The sequence below is a fragment of the Talpa occidentalis genome, unplaced genomic scaffold, assembly GCF_014898055.3.
Source record: "Talpa occidentalis isolate TD23 unplaced genomic scaffold, MPIMG_talOcc4v2.1 talOcc4.2, whole genome shotgun sequence".
Taxonomy (NCBI): domain Eukaryota; kingdom Metazoa; phylum Chordata; class Mammalia; order Eulipotyphla; family Talpidae; genus Talpa; species Talpa occidentalis.
Genome location: NW_023602073.1, coordinates 33,841,181 through 33,858,454, shown reverse-complemented (window position 1 = coordinate 33,858,454; position 17,274 = coordinate 33,841,181). Strand labels below are relative to the sequence as shown.

The following is a 17,274-nucleotide window of genomic DNA, read 5'->3' as shown; positions in this document are numbered from 1 at the left end:
TTTGGCCTGCACCCCAGTTCTCCTATGCTTAAATAAATAAACATTTATAAAAAATAAATTGATTAAAAAAAAAAAAACATTTAAAGAATACTGTTAGATTTATAGAAAAGTTACAAAGGTGGTACGATTCTTGTTTATCCCACACCATTCCATTTTGTTAGCATCTTACATGAACACTTTTGTTTTTTTACAACTAATGAAACAATGTTGATATAATTACTAAACGCCATACTTTCATTAGTTTTTGCTAATGTCCATTTTATGCTCCATAATCCCATCCACTGTGCCTGGAAGGCAGATTTTCAGACTTTCCTTGTTTTTATAACATTGACATAAGCAAGGAGTGATGTTTGGGAGAGGTGTTGAGGTCACAGATGGGGGTTCTTGGTTCACCTCTAAGAAAAGCTTCACCAGAGTCCTCCTTTCGGTGGCACAGGCATGCATCTCCCTCCACCCCCACATACGAAAGGAGAGAAGAAGGAGCTGCTTGCGCAGACACCAGCAGACAGGAGGAGCTGCCCCTGGAGAGGGCCGGGTGTGTGAGGAGAAGCCTGCAGTCACCAGGCGGAGCCTTGGGAGCAGAGCTGTGTCTTCCAGGGGCAGAAAAGGCCCTGAGGTAGTGTTCTAGTTGGGAGGGCCCATTCCTTTGTGGGATTGTCATCTATCATTAAATTAATTACATCTATGGTGTGACTAGGCTGATTTGTCAGGACCGGCGATTCTCTGCAATGGCGCCATCCTCATATCCCACTTCTAGTCTGTGCCTCCTTATACTTCCTGTACCATCTGCTACTTGCTATAGCAGTTGGCTCAAAGCGTTTTTCATTTCTATAGTTGCTTTAATAACTGTGCTAATCACTTCTACCCCCACCTCCACTTTCTGGTCTTGTGACCCCTCCACCCTAAATTTTCTACTCTTAGCCTCCATCAAGGAGAACTGCTTCAGGACTATTGTCCCTCAATTTAGGTTGTTTTGTTTTTTGGGGGGTTTTTTTGTTTGTTTGTTTTGTTTTTTGACTAGGACTGTCATTTTGGGGAAGCAAACCCAGGGTTTCAGGGACATTGTCCACTCAACACATTAGTACTCATCATGTCCAGTTGACTGATCACTGATGATGTTAACCTTCAATACCAGGCTAAGGCAGTGTTACCCAGATACCACCTTACACCTGTGAGAATGACCCACTGAAGTATGTGGAGAAAAAGGAACTCTGCTACATGGTGGGTCAGAATGGAGACTGGTCCAGTTAGCCAGCAGAATGAGGGGTTCCCTGGACCCTCAAACCTACACACATGACGTGGGTTGTGTCATCAGCTGCATAAAGACAAAACATACTCTAATGTGTAACACCTTCATTAGAAAAGAAAATTAATACAAATTAGTGTGCAATAGCAAAAGAGAAGAGAAAGAATATAGTTAAAATAGTTCCCAAATGAAGCACCCAGAGTTACCCGTCCCCTCATGGGTAATGCCCAGCCAAACAGGTTGGCCCAAAGCAGGCCCAGTGAGGCCAGAAGGCCTGCTACAAGTCTAAGGCACCTACTGGTAGTTTAATAGGGTGGTCCCCAGGAAAGGAGGAGGTTCCAGGTTCCCTGCCCCACCCAAGGGAGGGTGGAGCTGAGCAGAAAGAGAAGAAGCTGCAGAGGAGACTGAGGAAGGAAGGAAGCAGGATGGAGCCAGAAGGAGACCTGGAGGAGGCGCATGGAGCTGAGAGACACGTGAAGAAACTGCGCTTGTCTTTTGGTCGTGGACGGGGTGACACAGATGTTGGTGAGACCCGTGGGGAGGTGACAATGGCAGCTTTTATTCTGATTTTGCTCTTTTCCTTCAGGGCTTGTCTGGTTGTTTCTGACCCTTTTCTATGGGTCCCCACTGGAAGATGCTTTAGACTTGTGGCAGGTTTTGGGGCCTTGCTCTGAGCCATTCCCATTTGGATGGAATTTTACCCACGAGGAGAATGGTATTTGGGTGCTTGATTTAGAAACTAGATTCTTTGTCTTTCCTGTATTGTTTCCAAATTGTATTAAAGTTCCTTCCCATTAAAGTCTCATATGTTTTGTGTTGATGCGGCGGATGGCAGAACCCATTTAGAATAGGCAGGTTTGCGGGGTTTGGGCTGCCCCTCCCCCTGCCCTGTAACAGTAGAGCCACATGGGAAGGGTGCAGGAGGGGCCAGGTAAGTCTGGAAGGAAAAGAGCAAAATCAAAATCCGCATCAAGATAACAGCTGCCATTGTCAGCCTCCCCTTGGGCCTCTCACCCATGTCTTTGTCTCTTTCAAGTGTCTCCTTCCAAGTCCCCAACTCCCTGGCACAAGCCCAACCCTGAGGAGCAAGCTTGGCTTCTTCTTCATACATCTCTCTGCTCCATGCGCCTCCACCAGTCTCCTTTCCCCATCTTGCTCCATGTCTTCCTCCTCTGCCTTAGCTTCTCATCCCTGCTCAGCCCCTCCTTTTCTTGGGGCAGGGGCCAGGAAACCTGGAACCTCCCTTTTCTGTGGATATCACACTGGCACAGTCCCACCCCTGTGGAGAACAAACGAAGGTTCCTCAAAATATTCAAAATAGACCTGTCACCTGGTCAGGGATTCCATTCCTTGGTATTTATCCAAAGAAGGTAAAACACTAATTCTGAGGAATATGCGCCTCCTATGGTCACTGCAGCGCTGTCCACCATAACCAAGCTGTGGACACAACCTAAGTGCCCAATGGCAGAGAAGGGGATAAAGAACACAAAAAGGTCAAATGGACTATGGTAGTGGACTATGGCGGCCCTTAGGTGGATGTGATGTGGTAACAAACATCTGAAGAGGGTGACCCTGGGCCTCTGAACACATGCAGTGTGTAAATCAATGTTACCTCAACTGAAAATACAATGAGGGAAAAAAAGAAAATGTTTTAAGAAAAAGAGAAAAAGCAAATTGTCTTCTCCATCCATCACTGACCTCAGGACTTTGCCTTCACCTCCTCACTGTCATGCAGGCTGAGGGGCTGGTTTCCCACAAGGCCAGAGGCAGGAGGTGCAGGGATTCCTGGGGCTGCTCAGACACCACTGAGTAGAGACACTGCAGAGAGGGCGGCTCTGAGGGGAACCAGAGACAGAGGGGCAGAGTAACCCCAGTGCTGAGTGAGGATCTGGTTCCCAAGGAGAGGGGAGTGTGTGTGTGTGTGTGTGTAACAGCAGAGACAGGATACACAACATAAGATGATGGGAAGTCAATTCACATCAAGCGCCAGAATAAATTAAATCAAATCACACACAGAGTAGAGAGTGTCCAAACAACACCTCAGTAAATGCAGTTTCACGGAGAAGCAGTTTTTGAGCAGGACTGAAAAAGCATTGGACCTGAAGAGGAGGAGGAGGTTTAGAAATATCTCATGCTTGGCTTGAGGTGTAAGGAGCTGGGCAGGACCCCCCTCCAGGCCCCACCTTCATCCTGAGAGCTCCCTCCCCCAAACCCCAAATTTTCTCTCCTTTGGAGTCACCATAGAAAACCCACTGGCCTCAGAGTCAGGGAGCTCCATGAGCTTGGGCTATGTTCTCTCTAGACCAGAGCTGGAGGGAGTCCCACAGGAGGAGGGAGGAGTGTGTGCCCTGCTGGCCTGGCCCAGGGGCAGGATTAGCCCAGGTCATCCCAGTTACTGAGCTGAGCCTTTGTCTACAGTCCAGGGAGGGAGGGGAAAGATGGAGCAGGGTCTGCCTCAGCTCCTGGAAGAAGGTGTCACATAAGAGGTGGTGAAATTATTGTTTCTTTCATATTTTCTCATCATCTCAATGCACTTGACAACATCCAGAGTGAGGGTTGGGTCCTCTTAGTGACGGGCGCCCACTTCCCACCCAGGCAGCCATATGTTATTAAGTTGAATTTAAAAATTCCTCCTGATGCTGCTCTTGTGGTGGAGGGAGTTGCATGGGGGGAGAGGGGAGGTGATGACAGAGGCTGGGCCCCAAAACTTCTAGAGAATGACCAATTTCTGACCTCTGTTCAAACAGAATAAGGACACTTTTTCACATCATAGCCCTGGAAATGTCTGAAATCTCTGTGTGCATAAGCAGGGCAAATCCCAACAAAATACATGGCTGTTTTCAGTATGTTGGTTGGTGTGAAAGTCCTAACCTGCCATTACCAGAAACAAGAGTCCTCCTGAGCTGCTTTTTGTATAACCACATTAATTTCTTAACTCAAATGACATATATTGGGGTGCCACCCGCCAGGCACTGGGGCACAGAGTGAGCAGCCCCAGGACTCTGTGTGTCTGTAACTCGGTGCCCAGCTGGAAACGGGCCCGGGGAGCACAGAGCGAGGGGCTCCTGACCTGGGAGCTGCTGGGCTTCCTCCCTGAGGGGGTGACAGGTCACCTGAGCCCCAGGGGGAGCAGGAGGTGACAGGGAGGTGAGTCACCCCGAGGAGACAGGGTGAGGGTCCTGGGTGTTGGGCACAGGTTCAGGGCTGGGCACAGGCTGGAGCAGCAGCAGTGAATGTGAGCTGTCTGTTTAAGAAAATCAACAGAAAGTTGACAAATAATAGTAATTAATTGCCTTGATAAAGTACAAGCTCCAAGTGAAAACCACATAGTGAAAAATTGTGTCCCATCGCTATCAACTTGACAAATTTCCAGTAGCCACTTACTTTTCTCTGGGGATCTTTGGAACATAAAACATGCATGATTTTCAAAACTTGATTCTAGAATAATGAACATAAAGAGCCTACAACCTGGTAAAACAAATGTTCAAGATTAATAATCAATAGAGGCCTATGGAATTAATGTAGAAAACATTCAATGATATTGTTCTACCACTCACTTTGCAAATAACATTTGAGAAACCACCACTTGTATAGTTTCAATTTATTGTTGAAGTGGAGCAAAGTTGCATATTCACAATTATCTGAAAGGTACATAAAATGCTATTTTCACCTATTTCAGAGAGGCTGTATAGTTTTGCATTGGCCAATCAAAGCAAAGAGTACATGAAGGAGAAAATAGGACAATCCAACATTCCTCTAGTGAGACACAGAAGAAAAATAATTGCAAAAATGTGAGCTGTAAAAGATCCATGCATGACCCTGATTATTTTCATTAAATAGCTATATTTCTTTAAGACACTTTGAATGCACATTGGGTTATTAATATTATTCTAAATTAAATGAAAATATCTTTAAATTGTTTTTATCCCTCATGTAGTAAATACTGAGAGCTATAACCTCCTAAAAGTATACTGGGGTCCTCGCTAATTTGTAAAAGTGTGCAGAGATCCTGAAACGAAAAAGCTTGAAAATCGCTGCCCCAGTCCCTGGCCTGGCCTCAGGGAGGCAACAGTGTGACAAAGGCCTTGGAGCAGGAGAGGAGGGGGCGGCAAAGTCCCAGGTGTCCCGTGGTTCTCAGGGTCTCAGCCCTGTGGGCTGTGCAGGGGGCAGGGAAGGTCACTGCTGGGGATTCCCCATCTCCCCACAGACTGACCTTTCTCTCCCACACAGGTGTCAAGTCTTTTGAATACTGTGACTCGCCCCAGTTCTCACTCCCCATTGCCTGGAGGGTCTCCAAAGACCCCAATCAGCATCACAGCTGCCACCAGTCAGGACTGTCTCCCCAGACCTCAAGAGCACCCATCATGAAGCCCCCAACCCTCCTGCTGCTGCTCTCAGGGGTCCTGGCCCTGACAGAGACCTCGGCAGGTGAGTGCGGGCTCAGGAGCGAAAAGGCCACTGAGGAGGGGGGACTAGAGGAGCCCTAGGGAGGGCAGGGACCCACTGCTGACCCTGCTGTCCCCCGTAACCCCCCTGCCCTGACTCCTTTCTGTCCCTCCCCGCCTCCTGCCGCCCCTCTGAGTCTCCAGCTTTCTCACCTGCTGCCCCATCTCAATCTCAGGAGCCCCCTCGCCCCCTCCGCTCCCGCCCCATCTCCCCAGGACCCGCGGGCAGGGAAGGTCAGCCCGGGTCTCCCTCCCGCCCCAGGCCCCCACTCCCTGAGGTATTTCTCCACCGCGATGTCCGGGCCCGGCCCCGGGAAGCCCCGCTTCATCGTCGTGGGCTCCGTGGACGACACGCAGTTCGTGCGGTTCGACAGCGCCGCGGCGGGGCCGAGGATGGAGCCGCGGGCGCCCTGGACGGGGCGGGAGGGGCCGGGGTACTGGGAGGAGGAGACGCGGAGAGCGAAGGGCAACGCGCAGACGTTCCGAGAGAACCTGCGCGCCCTGCGCGGCTACTACAACCAGAGCGCGGCCGGTGAGCGGGGCGGGCCCGGGGCGCTCACGACCCCACCCCCGCGGGCGGGCGGGGACCCCAGACCCCGGCCCGAGCGTCCCCCGAGGCAGGGGGACCCGCCAGACCCTCGACCCGGGACGAGCCCCGGGACGTTCCCCGCGAGGTTCCCGCGTCAGTTTTGGTTTATTCCCGGCGGGGGCGGGCGGGGTGACGCGGGGTGACGGGCGGGGACAGGCTCTCACACCCTCCAGGGGATGTCTGGCTGCGACGTGGGGCCCGACGGGCGCCTCCTCCGCGGGTACAGTCAGTCCGCCTACGACGGCGCCGATTACCTGGCCCTGAACCGGGACCTGCGCTCCTGGACCGCGGCGGACACGGCCGCTCAGATCACCCGGCGCCAGTGGGAGGCGGCTGGAGCCACCAAGCGCTGGAGGAACTACCTGGAGGGCAGGTGCGTGGAGTGGCTGCGCAGATACCTGGAGAACGGGAAGGAGACACTGCAGAGCTCAGGTAAGAGGGGCCACGAGGTCTCCCCACCCCCCTCAGGCCGGCACCGCAGGGATGGTGGAGTCAGGGTCGCAGCAGCGCCCCCTCTCTGGTCAGGGGAGGAGGAGCCCCTGGGTTTTCTGACTCCCCAGAGGACCCCACTTTTCCTCAGAACAGTTAAGGAATCCAGTCTCTCCTGAGCCTGAGGGGAGACCAGCCCTGAAATCACCCTTCACGGGATCCTTTTGACCCGGCAGCCCTCTTGGGAACCATCAGTGTTTCCGTCAAGGATTTGTTATTGGTCTGAGGACATTTTTCTGATCTCACTCCTGCTTTTCTGAGTCCCCAGGTCAGGAGCAAAAGTCCGTGCTCTCCTCCTTAGAGAACTGCGTCCTCCTTTCCAGAGTTGTCGCCCTAATTCTAGAACTTTCTAAGGAATAAGAGATTATCCCAGACTCCCCAGACCAGGCTGGTTTCTAGATTTTGGGCTTCCTCTTTCCAAACCCACTGCCCTGTCCATTCTGAAGATGGTCACAGGAGGGTTTTTCAGGGTCCATGAGAGAAAATCCAGAGTGTGAAAGTTCTCACCCTTCTCCTCAGATGCCCCAAATATACATCTGACCCACCACTGCATCTCTGACCGTGAGGTCACCCTGAGGTGCTGGGCCCTGGGCATCTACCCTGCGGACATCACCCTGACCAGGCAGCGAGATGGGGAGGAGCTGACCCAGGACATGGAACTGGTGGAGACCATGCCTGGAGGGAACGGAACCTTCCAGAAGTGGGCGGCTGTGGAGGTGCCTTCTGGAGAGGAGCAGAGATACACGTGCTATGTGCAGCATGAGGCGCTGCTGGAGCCCCAAGTCCTGACTTGGGGTAAGGAGGGAACATGGGCACAGTGTCTGCTCAGGGGCATCAGGACCTCCTCTGGAGATTTTCGGAGCATCAGATGGGGGCCTGAGGCTCAGGATCTCCCCTTCCCTTCCCTTCCAGTGCCCCCTCTTCAGTCCTACATCCCCACTGCGGGCATCATTGCTGGTCTGGTTCTCCTTGGAGCTGTGCTCACTGGAGCTGCAGTACCTGCAGCTGTGATGTGGAAGAAGCAGTGCTGAGGTAAGGAAGGGAGTGGGGGATCTTGTCCACTGGGGGCTTTCAGGCCACAGGTAGAACTTGCCCTACCTGGTAATGGGAAGTACCACCCACACACTTGTGTTGGCCAGTTTGGAGCTGATTGCTAACCCTCTTTTGTAAAGCATTTTTCAAAATGAATCACATTGTTCACCTTGATAATGCTGGTGATGGGGCCCTGGTTCCGCAAATGGCAGAAGGGGAAGGTCCCTGCTGAGGGCAGACCCAGGAGGCAGTTGGCCCAGTCCCCCCTCATCTTCTCTCTTCATATTTCCTGGTCCTGCCCTAAGTGTCCAGTCACAGTTCTGGAAACTTCCCTGTGTTCCAAACTTGGGGATTCATTTAGGACTTCATAGCCTGACAACTCCCTGGTCTCACATGAGGCTTCTTTCTATAGGAGAAAACGGAGGAAGCTACACTCAGGCTGCAGGTAAGTGTGGATTAGGGGTTTGGTCCCTGAGTCCCTGGTGACAGTGTCGATATCACCCTCATCAGTCCCTCCTGTGGTCTCATCTCTCTGTGATCTGACCAGGTTCTGTTTTGTTCTCTCCCAGGCAGCGACAGTGCCCAGGGCCCTGATGTGTCTCTCAGCTGCTAAAGGTGAGGCCCTGGGGGCCTGTGGTAGGAGGGGCTGGGGCGAGGATGGGACAGGTTATGGGGAAACTGTGGAGGGGACAGTCTAAGGATGCGGGGACTATGGAGAATGTCGACACTTAAGTGTTTCTTTGCATTTTTTTATGATCCTTTTCCTATAGTGTGAGCCAGCTGCCTTGTCGGGACTGAGTGATGCAGGTTTTCTTCTCAGCCCTACTTTGTAATTTCACAATCCTCTGGTTTCCTTTGCTGCAAAAGTCATCTGAATGAGTCTCTGTTCTTAGTAGATAATGTGAGGAGGTGGGGAGACTGGCCCACCCCTGCCTCCCCACACTGACCTGTGTCTCTCCTTGATGACTTTCCTGCTCCAGCAGAAGCAGTTTAGTTTGTGTCTGCTGTTGTCTTTGTATTTTCCTCAAGAATAGTAACTACTTCCCTCTTAAAATAATAATTGAGTTCTGAAATTACTTATTGTTAGCTTGTCTGATGGGTTGGTGGGCTAATAAAAATGAATCCTAAAATTTGAGACGAAATAAATGGAAAACCTTCCAGAATCACATGTCTACTGTGCTGAGTCTGTGTAGGTCCGGACGGGAGAGGCTGTGAGGAGCTGAGGGGGACAGGTCCTGTGTCCAGTCGGTGCTCAGTGCCTTGTGAGCTTTGCCGTGGTCACTCCTCAGGGGTCATCTCTCTGCTCCTTTGTCTTTGTTCTTCAGCAGCACCTGTCCCAGCAGGGCTTGTGATCACAGGGTCAGACCCCACCTGGCCTTGTGCTGTCATGTCTGGGCGGGGAGTGCTTGTGTGGCCGGGTCAGCCCAAGCTCAGCTCAGGGTCTAGCCTTTCTACGGATTTCTATTTTGTTTCTTTGAGGTTTTTTGTTTGTTTGTTTGTTTGTTTTGTTTTGTTTTTTCTTTATGCCTGTTCTTGATGTGTAGAGATCAGGCCTTATGTCCTCTTGGTTCCTGTCTCTGACAGCAGAAGGAGCATCTGTCATTGTCCCCACAAGGCCCAGGGTGTCCCCTGCACACAGGAGTCTGGTGAGATGAATTTCCAAACTTATCTGATTTTTGGCACATTTAGAACTTTTTTCTGGATTCTTTCCATCTTTTCCAGCAAAATCCTGGTATTACTAGAGAGGAGAGTTTGATAATTTCCTGATGGATTTAGAGAAGTTCCTGATAGATTTCTATTTTTCTCTACAGCTTCTCCCTGTAACCCTGCCCTTAAATGTAGTGACCCCAGTGCTGGTGCCAGTCGAGGCCTATGAGTTGATGAACTATGAGTTACCTTCATAGTTGGCTGAAAAATAGGACCCATAAGCCTAGGAACCCGGGCCTCCCTGGTGGCCCAGGAGTTAAGTCTCAGCGCTGTCACCTCTACACCCCAAGTTCAATCCCTAGCCAGGGAGCTAACCCACAGATGGTGCAGCAGACCTTTCCTGTTTCACCTGCTGCTGCCCTTGGCAGTGTATTTCAGTGAATCTGCCTGTTCTGCTCCCCACTCTGTGTCTGGTGAATCTTCTCACCAACCCTACTCACACACTTCTGACCTACACCCCAGTTATTCTAAGCAAAAATAAATAAACCTTAAAAAAAAACCCTAGGGGGCCTCCCCAGTGGTGCAGATATTTGAGCACCACCCTCTGAAGCTGTCCCCAGCCTCTGCAGTGTGGGTTTGATTCCTGGACTGCCAGAGAGCAACCCACATGGCGTGGCAGACCTCTCCTGCCTCACCCGCTGCTCCCCTCAGCAGTGTCTTTGGTCTGTCTACCTATTCTGCTCCCTGCTCTGTCTCTGGTGAATTCTCTCACCCTCCGGTGCCTCTGGCCTGTACCCCAGTACTTGTATAAATAAATCTTAAAAAAAAAGAACCCTAGGAACCCCTTTTGAAAGAAATACACCTGTCTAATATGCCACATTAGTAAAGACACTGTCTCTAGAATAGGGAGGTGCTCTACACTCATGACACACTGATAATGTTGCACCAGATGTGTGACTGACTGCTTATGCAACTAGGAAACCTCAATGAACTAAAAAACATGCACAAATTGCGGCCTGTGGAGAGTGTGTCCTAGTGGGGAGGGGAGACTGGGAACTGTGTGACAGCAGATCAGACAGTAAACCACGCATGTCTGGTTAAAAGTGGGTAAGGGATGTGTTAAGGCGACAGGATGGTTTTCTTCCCAGCATGGTCAGTGTGGGTCTCACTGAAGTGACCTTTGAGAAGAAGTTTGATGGACATGTTGCCCACAGGGATGTGATGTGCAGGGAACTTCAGTCCAGGCAGGACAACCCCCAGGGCAGATGCCCAAGCAGGAATGTGTCTGTGTGACTGACAAGAGCAAGGAGGCCAAGGGCTGGAGCAGAGGCCAATGGAGATGGGATCTGTGTGCACCCAGGTCATTCAGGCCTGAGGATACTGGGAGGGTTTGACTCTCTGAGTAAGATGTGGGATGACAAGACCTGAGCAGAATCACACCTGTGGGACTTCTCTCTGTTAGCTCAGTCTGGCTGCTGTGCAGCATGGAAGGGTGAGAGGTGGGAAGAGAAATGGAGGAAACCAGTGCAGGTCCCAGGACAGAGAGGTTGGTGGCTTCATTGAGGGGTGATCAGGGAAATAATAGGCAGTGACAGGACTGTGCATATTTAGAAACAACACGATATCCTTCAATGTGTAAATGGATGAAAAATGCATACAAACCATCCAAATACTACGTGGTATTAAATATACAAAAACCTACCGATGCACTCAACAACCCAGACGAAGCTTAAAGTCAATATGCAGAGGGCTAAAAAGTCTGTCTCAAAAGGTTGCCTATTGCATGATTCCATTTGTATGACCTTCCAGACAAAATGGTAGCAAATGAAAATTGCTCAGTTTTTAAACTTTGCAGGGAAGGAGCATGTGACAAAAGATTTAACAGAAGGGAATTGTTTTGGTGGCTCTGTAGTTTTATTGTGTGGTCTCCCGAAAGTCCATACCAGCATTAGAATTCATAAATTATACATCAAAAAGCTCTATTTTAGTTACCTCTATATAGAATTTTTTAAAAATTAATGAGCCACAGTTTCTTTAATGAGGAGTTCCAGGTATTCCTGCACTGTTTAGGAATTAAGTGTGGCTGAGAGTAGCTTATTATTTTTTTGTCTTTATAGGTGTTTGAAATGTCTGCCCGGGTGCCCAAAGATGCATCTGAGAGGTGATCATTTGGAATCAACATTTCCCTAAAATATGTTGCAGTGTTAAGTCTCCTTCATTTCCTCTGAAGGTGGTTTATTACATCATTCTTTTGAATAATTTTCTCTTGCATTTCGTTTGTTCTCTTCTTCAGAAATAGTAAGTATATATTGGATTTTTTTAAAGATCTATTTATTTCTGAATACAAGAACTGGGGTGCAAGCCAGAGCCATGGAAGGTGAGAGGACTCACCAGAGAGAGTGGGGGGCAGAACAGGCAGATCCACTGCTGAGGGGAGCAGCAAGCGAGACAGGTCTGTGGCACAATGTAGACTGCTCCCAGGCCAGCTGGGGCTCAAATTCGTGCTGCAGTGGCTGACAGTAGCTTGGTAGTGCTGTCTTTAACCCCTGCACCACCAGGGAGGCCCTATATTGGATTTTGTCTGTCTTCTTTAGCTATCATTTCTACTTGATACTTTTTGGCTGTATACGTCAGTTCAGTTTATTTACACATTAATTAAGGACGTGATCATGCCCTCATGTCCTTTCCTATGTCTGCAGAAGAGCCCATTATCCTTTATGCCACCCCACTGGCTCTTCATTGTGGTCCTCTCTTCTTCTGCACCATGTTTTGCCAGCTCATATGTCCTCTTCTTCTGTTCTCTGGACAACTATTCTCTAAACTCTCATATTGAATCTCTTATATCAGTTTTTTAGAGTTCTAGTGTTTTTAGAGTCTATGTTACCAGGGCCTGGAAAACCCTACATTATCTGTTGACCTCTCTGACTCTGAACTTTCCACCTTGCCCTCTTTGCTAGCTTCTCAAGGCCATCCAGGATGCCCCAGGGTGTGCTAAAGTGGCAGGCTGATTATTTTGAGGTGAAGAAAATTGAAATACAGAAGATCCAAGATCTCTTTCTTTCCAAGTTTTATTATTACATAACCTCACTGGAATGACCAAGAAGTTCCACTAGCCATGTGTGGGCCTCTGTGCCCGTGCAGTTAAGATGTATTTTTTCTCGTGCTATTCTGTCTTATGGCTGCTTAATCAGTTTCCTGTCATGGGGATTTAGAGCATGGACAAAGACTAGTTTCTTCCCAACACCTGCCTTCCAGCAGCACCACCATTCTTGCTCTTCCTGGGACTCTCCAGACATGGTCCATCCCAGGACTCTTGCAATCAGTGATCTTCTGTCTGGAACACTCCACACCCAGAGGTCCCCACTCATTCCCCTCTCACTGATTCTCCTTAAAGAAATTTGACCAATGCTAACTCAGAATATAAGTTTTTCACCTAAATTTCATTAGTCAAAATAATGTCATGTGGTCTGTTATAGGTACATAGGAAACTGGGTAATGTGACTTTGAAAAAACATGGCATATTTGTTCCAAAGAAAATGAGCATCTTTTAGTAAAAAAAAAAAAACAAAAAACAGGGGTGAATGGTTTTTGCAATAGGCAAACATTAGGGTCTGCCACTGTCCTCCATGGGAGCAGGGACTGCCTGATTTGTTCATTGGTTTCTCCCCAGCACCTATGACCATGCCTGGCACAGCGTATCTTAAAAACTCTTGAATAAATTACTGTCATCTCACTGGTTCTCTGAAAAATAATAGACAAAAACTCTATTTAAATGAGGACATTTAAATTTACATCTTTTATTATTAATTAAAGTGATAACATTTGATGATAGAGGTTTAGTCAAAAGATAGAGGTTTTACCCACTAAGGTAACAGAAATGAGGCTTTTTCCAGATGAGGGAGTTGTGTTGGGGCAAGGGAGAATTCCCTTCACCCCTCTGGGTTCTTCTAAGACTAAATGGATGAGCAAATTCACAACAGACAGATTCGTAGGCGAACAGACCAAAATTCTATAGCATATTCATGGAGAAGTACATGCTTATGAATTCTGAAGAATAATGGCGTGAGCCTGTGATGTTTACTCTGTGTTTAGGGCCCTGAGGCATCAGGAGAGGGAGCAGACATGGTCACAATACACATGACCAGGATGGTCCCCTCCAAACTACTGACACATTCTTGTGGGCTCTTAATGGGGGAACCGTGATTACTTCTTTTCTCAGGAAAAGGGAAAAGGACAAAAACTCCTAAGCCCTTGTGGGGTAAGTAGGAGGGAAAAGCTTCAAGCTTCACCGCATCCCCCACCCCCCACCCCCCACAGTGACTGCCACGGGTGCGTGTTACCCACCCTGGGGTGGCAGGCCAGAAGACAAAGGAGTCTCCTAAAGGAGACTTTTGTGATGACTTTGTGGCCTATTATGAGCTCTCCACTCTTGTTCATGTAGAGCCCTCTGATGCTTTTCACTGGCAAAACGAGTGTGGTACTCACTACCTGGAAGGCCACTGATGCCAGCTACAATATTATCTTCAGACACAAAATTGACGTGTATATTGTCAGATGGGAGAGATCTCCCGTTGCTGGTATCAATAACTTCTTTATCTTTCCACCCCTAGGAGAATTGAACTTAGTTATTATGTGATATATAGTGTTTGCTTTTGTGGGCCATGGCTTCAGTGTTTATGTTTGTTAAAGGAAACTTGTATAATCTTGTATATAGACTGTATGGAGGAAAATCCTGAGGGGGTGGATTATGGGGTAAGTAGGGGAAAAGCTTCAGGCTTTTCTGCCCTCCCATCGCGCATGTGTATTTAGCCAAAGGGCCTGGCATGGTGTGGCACGGCACAGCCTGGAGGGCTTGGTGTGGCGTGGTGCTGAGGATGGAGGAGTGCAGTGGAGTGGATGGAGGTGTGTGGTGGAGAGTGGCAGAGCGTGACAGAGTGCAATGGAGTGCAGTGACTAACAGCAGAGAACATGAAGACACCAACACGGCTGCAGGAACCTGTAATGAACCTACCCAATATTGGTTGGTTGCGCTACAGTCCTTCATGACTCTTAATTTAAAATATTCTGTGCTATTGAAGTGACAGTAACAGCTTCCTTAGGCACAGGGTCTCCACGCTGGTGACATCCCTGGAGGAGACCCTCCCTGGGCATGTGGGGAGAAGCCCACCAACCCTCTGGGGAAACAGGTCAGCAAAGAGGGGCTCCTATAGGAGTGAAGTAATTGGCAGCAAGCTTTAAAAATAGAGGGAAGTTAAGCACAATGGTGACAGAGGGGGCCCAAGAAGAGAAATTGCCAGTGAGAAAGTCCCTGTGATGAGCAGATGGATGATGATGTCCTAAAACCTGTGTAGCCAGTGAGTTGCTGCTTTTCTTGCACCATCAGCACCTTACCTTTCTTTTGATGACAGTGTGGGGAGAATGCTGGGCACAGAGGAAGAGTTTATGGTAGGAGAGAAGAAACAAAGTTTCAGAAAAGAGAGCTGAGAGGAAATTAAGAATAGGAGATGTTGGGAACCAGCTGCAGCAGCCTGTGTGTCAGGGGTTCCTGAAGGATGGGATGGCGTAGGGCGCAATTGTGGAATGAGGGGGAGGGGGAGTGAGGAGAAGCAAACACTTGATCAGGGTGCAGACATCATTCTGCCCAGGACCTCAGCAGCTCTTTATTATACATTTAAAATGTATATAAAAATGGGTTGCCTGACTGTGGGTCCTCAGCAGCGCGCTTAAAAGGGACTTATTAATACTCCACTATAGGCACACACAAAAGGTTAATAAAAGGTTTATTTACAAGGGAAAGGGAAATGAGGAAATTTACAACTCAGGGGAAAATAGGGAAATAAAGTCTTTAATGCGTCCTACCCGATCTGCCGACCTGGAAACCCAAAGGCACTCTGAGAGGTGGCCGAGCTGCGAGCTGGTGGAGAGCCAAAAAAGGAATCCCCCAAAGCCCGTGTGTCTGATTTTATACCAAACCTGGCTGCTTAACCCCACCCTCAGTTTCCAGCAACCTTCCCTTTGGTGGTGATGTCTTTTGGCTTTGGTCTGGAGTGGGGTTGGAGTCCACAAAGCCTGCATGGAATTAGCTTTAGGACATCCTTTTCCCCCTAGCATAACCATTTCAGCTTGGATTCATTCCAGTGGCGCCCCAAAAAGGGAAAAACAGAAAAATTATCAGCAGTGAAAGGTGTACTTTTGTTCATGTGTTGTTCTTCGCTTCTTTTTTTGTTTGTTTCTGTCTCCTCATCTCATAACTTAAAAAAGAAAATCAGCACACAATCACTCTACATTGTCCTGTTTTTATCACTATTGCTTTATAGATTCCCCAGCTACTTTACCAGGTAAAGGAGGGCAAAGAACATAACTCTTTTCCTACGTCACCCAAAGCACCTAGAAGAGTGTTGAATATTTAATGAACAGTATTTGCCTGAGTTACTTGTTTTAATAAATGTTCACATTAATTTAAAAGTGGGTGTTTTACAGAAGTACAGAGAAATCAAGTGTCTAAAACCTAATATATCAATAAACTGGTTTTAAGTTAAAAATATCTCGTACAAAGTAGAGAGAATTGCCAAATGAATTGTAAATATAATTTTCTTGGTCATGTTGTTAGGGGGAAAAGGATGTCCTAAAGCTAATTTCATACAGGCTTTGTGGACTCCACTCCCACTCCAGACCAAAGCCATCAGGACATTGGGAAAGACAAATCCCATCACCACCAAAGGGAAGGTGGCTGGAACCTGAGGGTGGAGTTTAAGTAGCCAGGTTTGGTATTAAACCAGACACGCTGACTTTGCGGGGTGGGGGTGGGGCGGGGTCCCTTTTTGGCTCTCCGCCAGCTCGCAGTGCCCCGGCCAGCTGTGAGTGCCATTGGGTTTCCAGGTCGTTGGATTGGGTAGGATGCATTAAAGACTTTATTTCCCTATTTTCTCCCTGAGTTGCACATTTCCTCATTTCCCTTTCCCTTGTAAATAAACCTTTTATTAACCTTTGTGTGTGCCTGTAGTGGAGTATTAATAAGTCCCTTTTAAGCGCGCAGGTGAGGACCCACAGTCGGGCAACCTGTTTTATATCTGGGCTGCTCTGTAACAATGAGAGAAAAAGTCATATCAGGATATTTTAGAGTTGTGTTAACTTTAGACATATTTTTATGATTTTATTGTCTTTTTAAATATACCCTTCAGCTATATGGACCAATAAAAATTGCATCAGTAGTATTAAAATATTTTAATATTGTTAGTGAATGTCATTCTTCTTGTGGTAGTCACTGAAAATATGCCATGTAAATTTATGTTTCACCCAACAAAAATTTTGAAAGCAGATTAACATTCAAAAATCAACAAATGCTTCCTTCTCAGAGTATTGCAATTATTGACTACATTGGGAACAATAATAGAGCAAATTAAATTTGATTTCATTTCCAAGATTAGAAAGGCACTAGAATTAAACTACTTGAAGGAGTCACTGATTATTGAATCTTATGCATTCTGATAAGGTATTTTTCTCAAGCCAGGAAAATATGCATACAAATTTGACACTGAGACTTCAAGAGAGCAGAGATGACCTGGGTAATTCTATCAGCACCTCAGTAAGTGAGCTGGAAACACCAAGTTTATAGCTCACAGGGACCCCTTAGGTTGAAGGACTAAACCTCTCCAAGGGCAAAGTCAAAGAATATACTAAACATGAGGAGGGTTGGTTGCCGATGAGAGAAAATCTCCCACAAGTCATATTCTTTTTGTAGTGTATGGGCCTCTTTAACAGAAACTTGATCTGAAATAAAGTAAGTTGGGAGCTGGGTGTTGCCATGATTGAGGTTTCACAGGTTT

The 17,274-nt window shown here is 48.0% G+C and overlaps 1 protein-coding gene across 1 annotated transcript; it reads left to right on the top strand.

Moving 5' to 3' along the window:
- The first annotated feature begins 5,597 nt into the window (after positions 1-5,597).
- LOC119252018 (patr class I histocompatibility antigen, A-126 alpha chain-like) lies at positions 5,598-7,800 on the top strand. Its single transcript, XM_037519263.2, has 5 exons — positions 5,598-5,674; positions 5,954-6,223; positions 6,437-6,712; positions 7,289-7,564; positions 7,682-7,800. Exons 1-5 carry the CDS (start codon positions 5,611-5,613, stop codon positions 7,798-7,800), a joined length of 1,005 nt encoding a protein of 334 aa, XP_037375160.1. The 5' UTR covers positions 5,598-5,610.
- Positions 7,801-17,274: the final 9,474 nt, after the last annotated feature.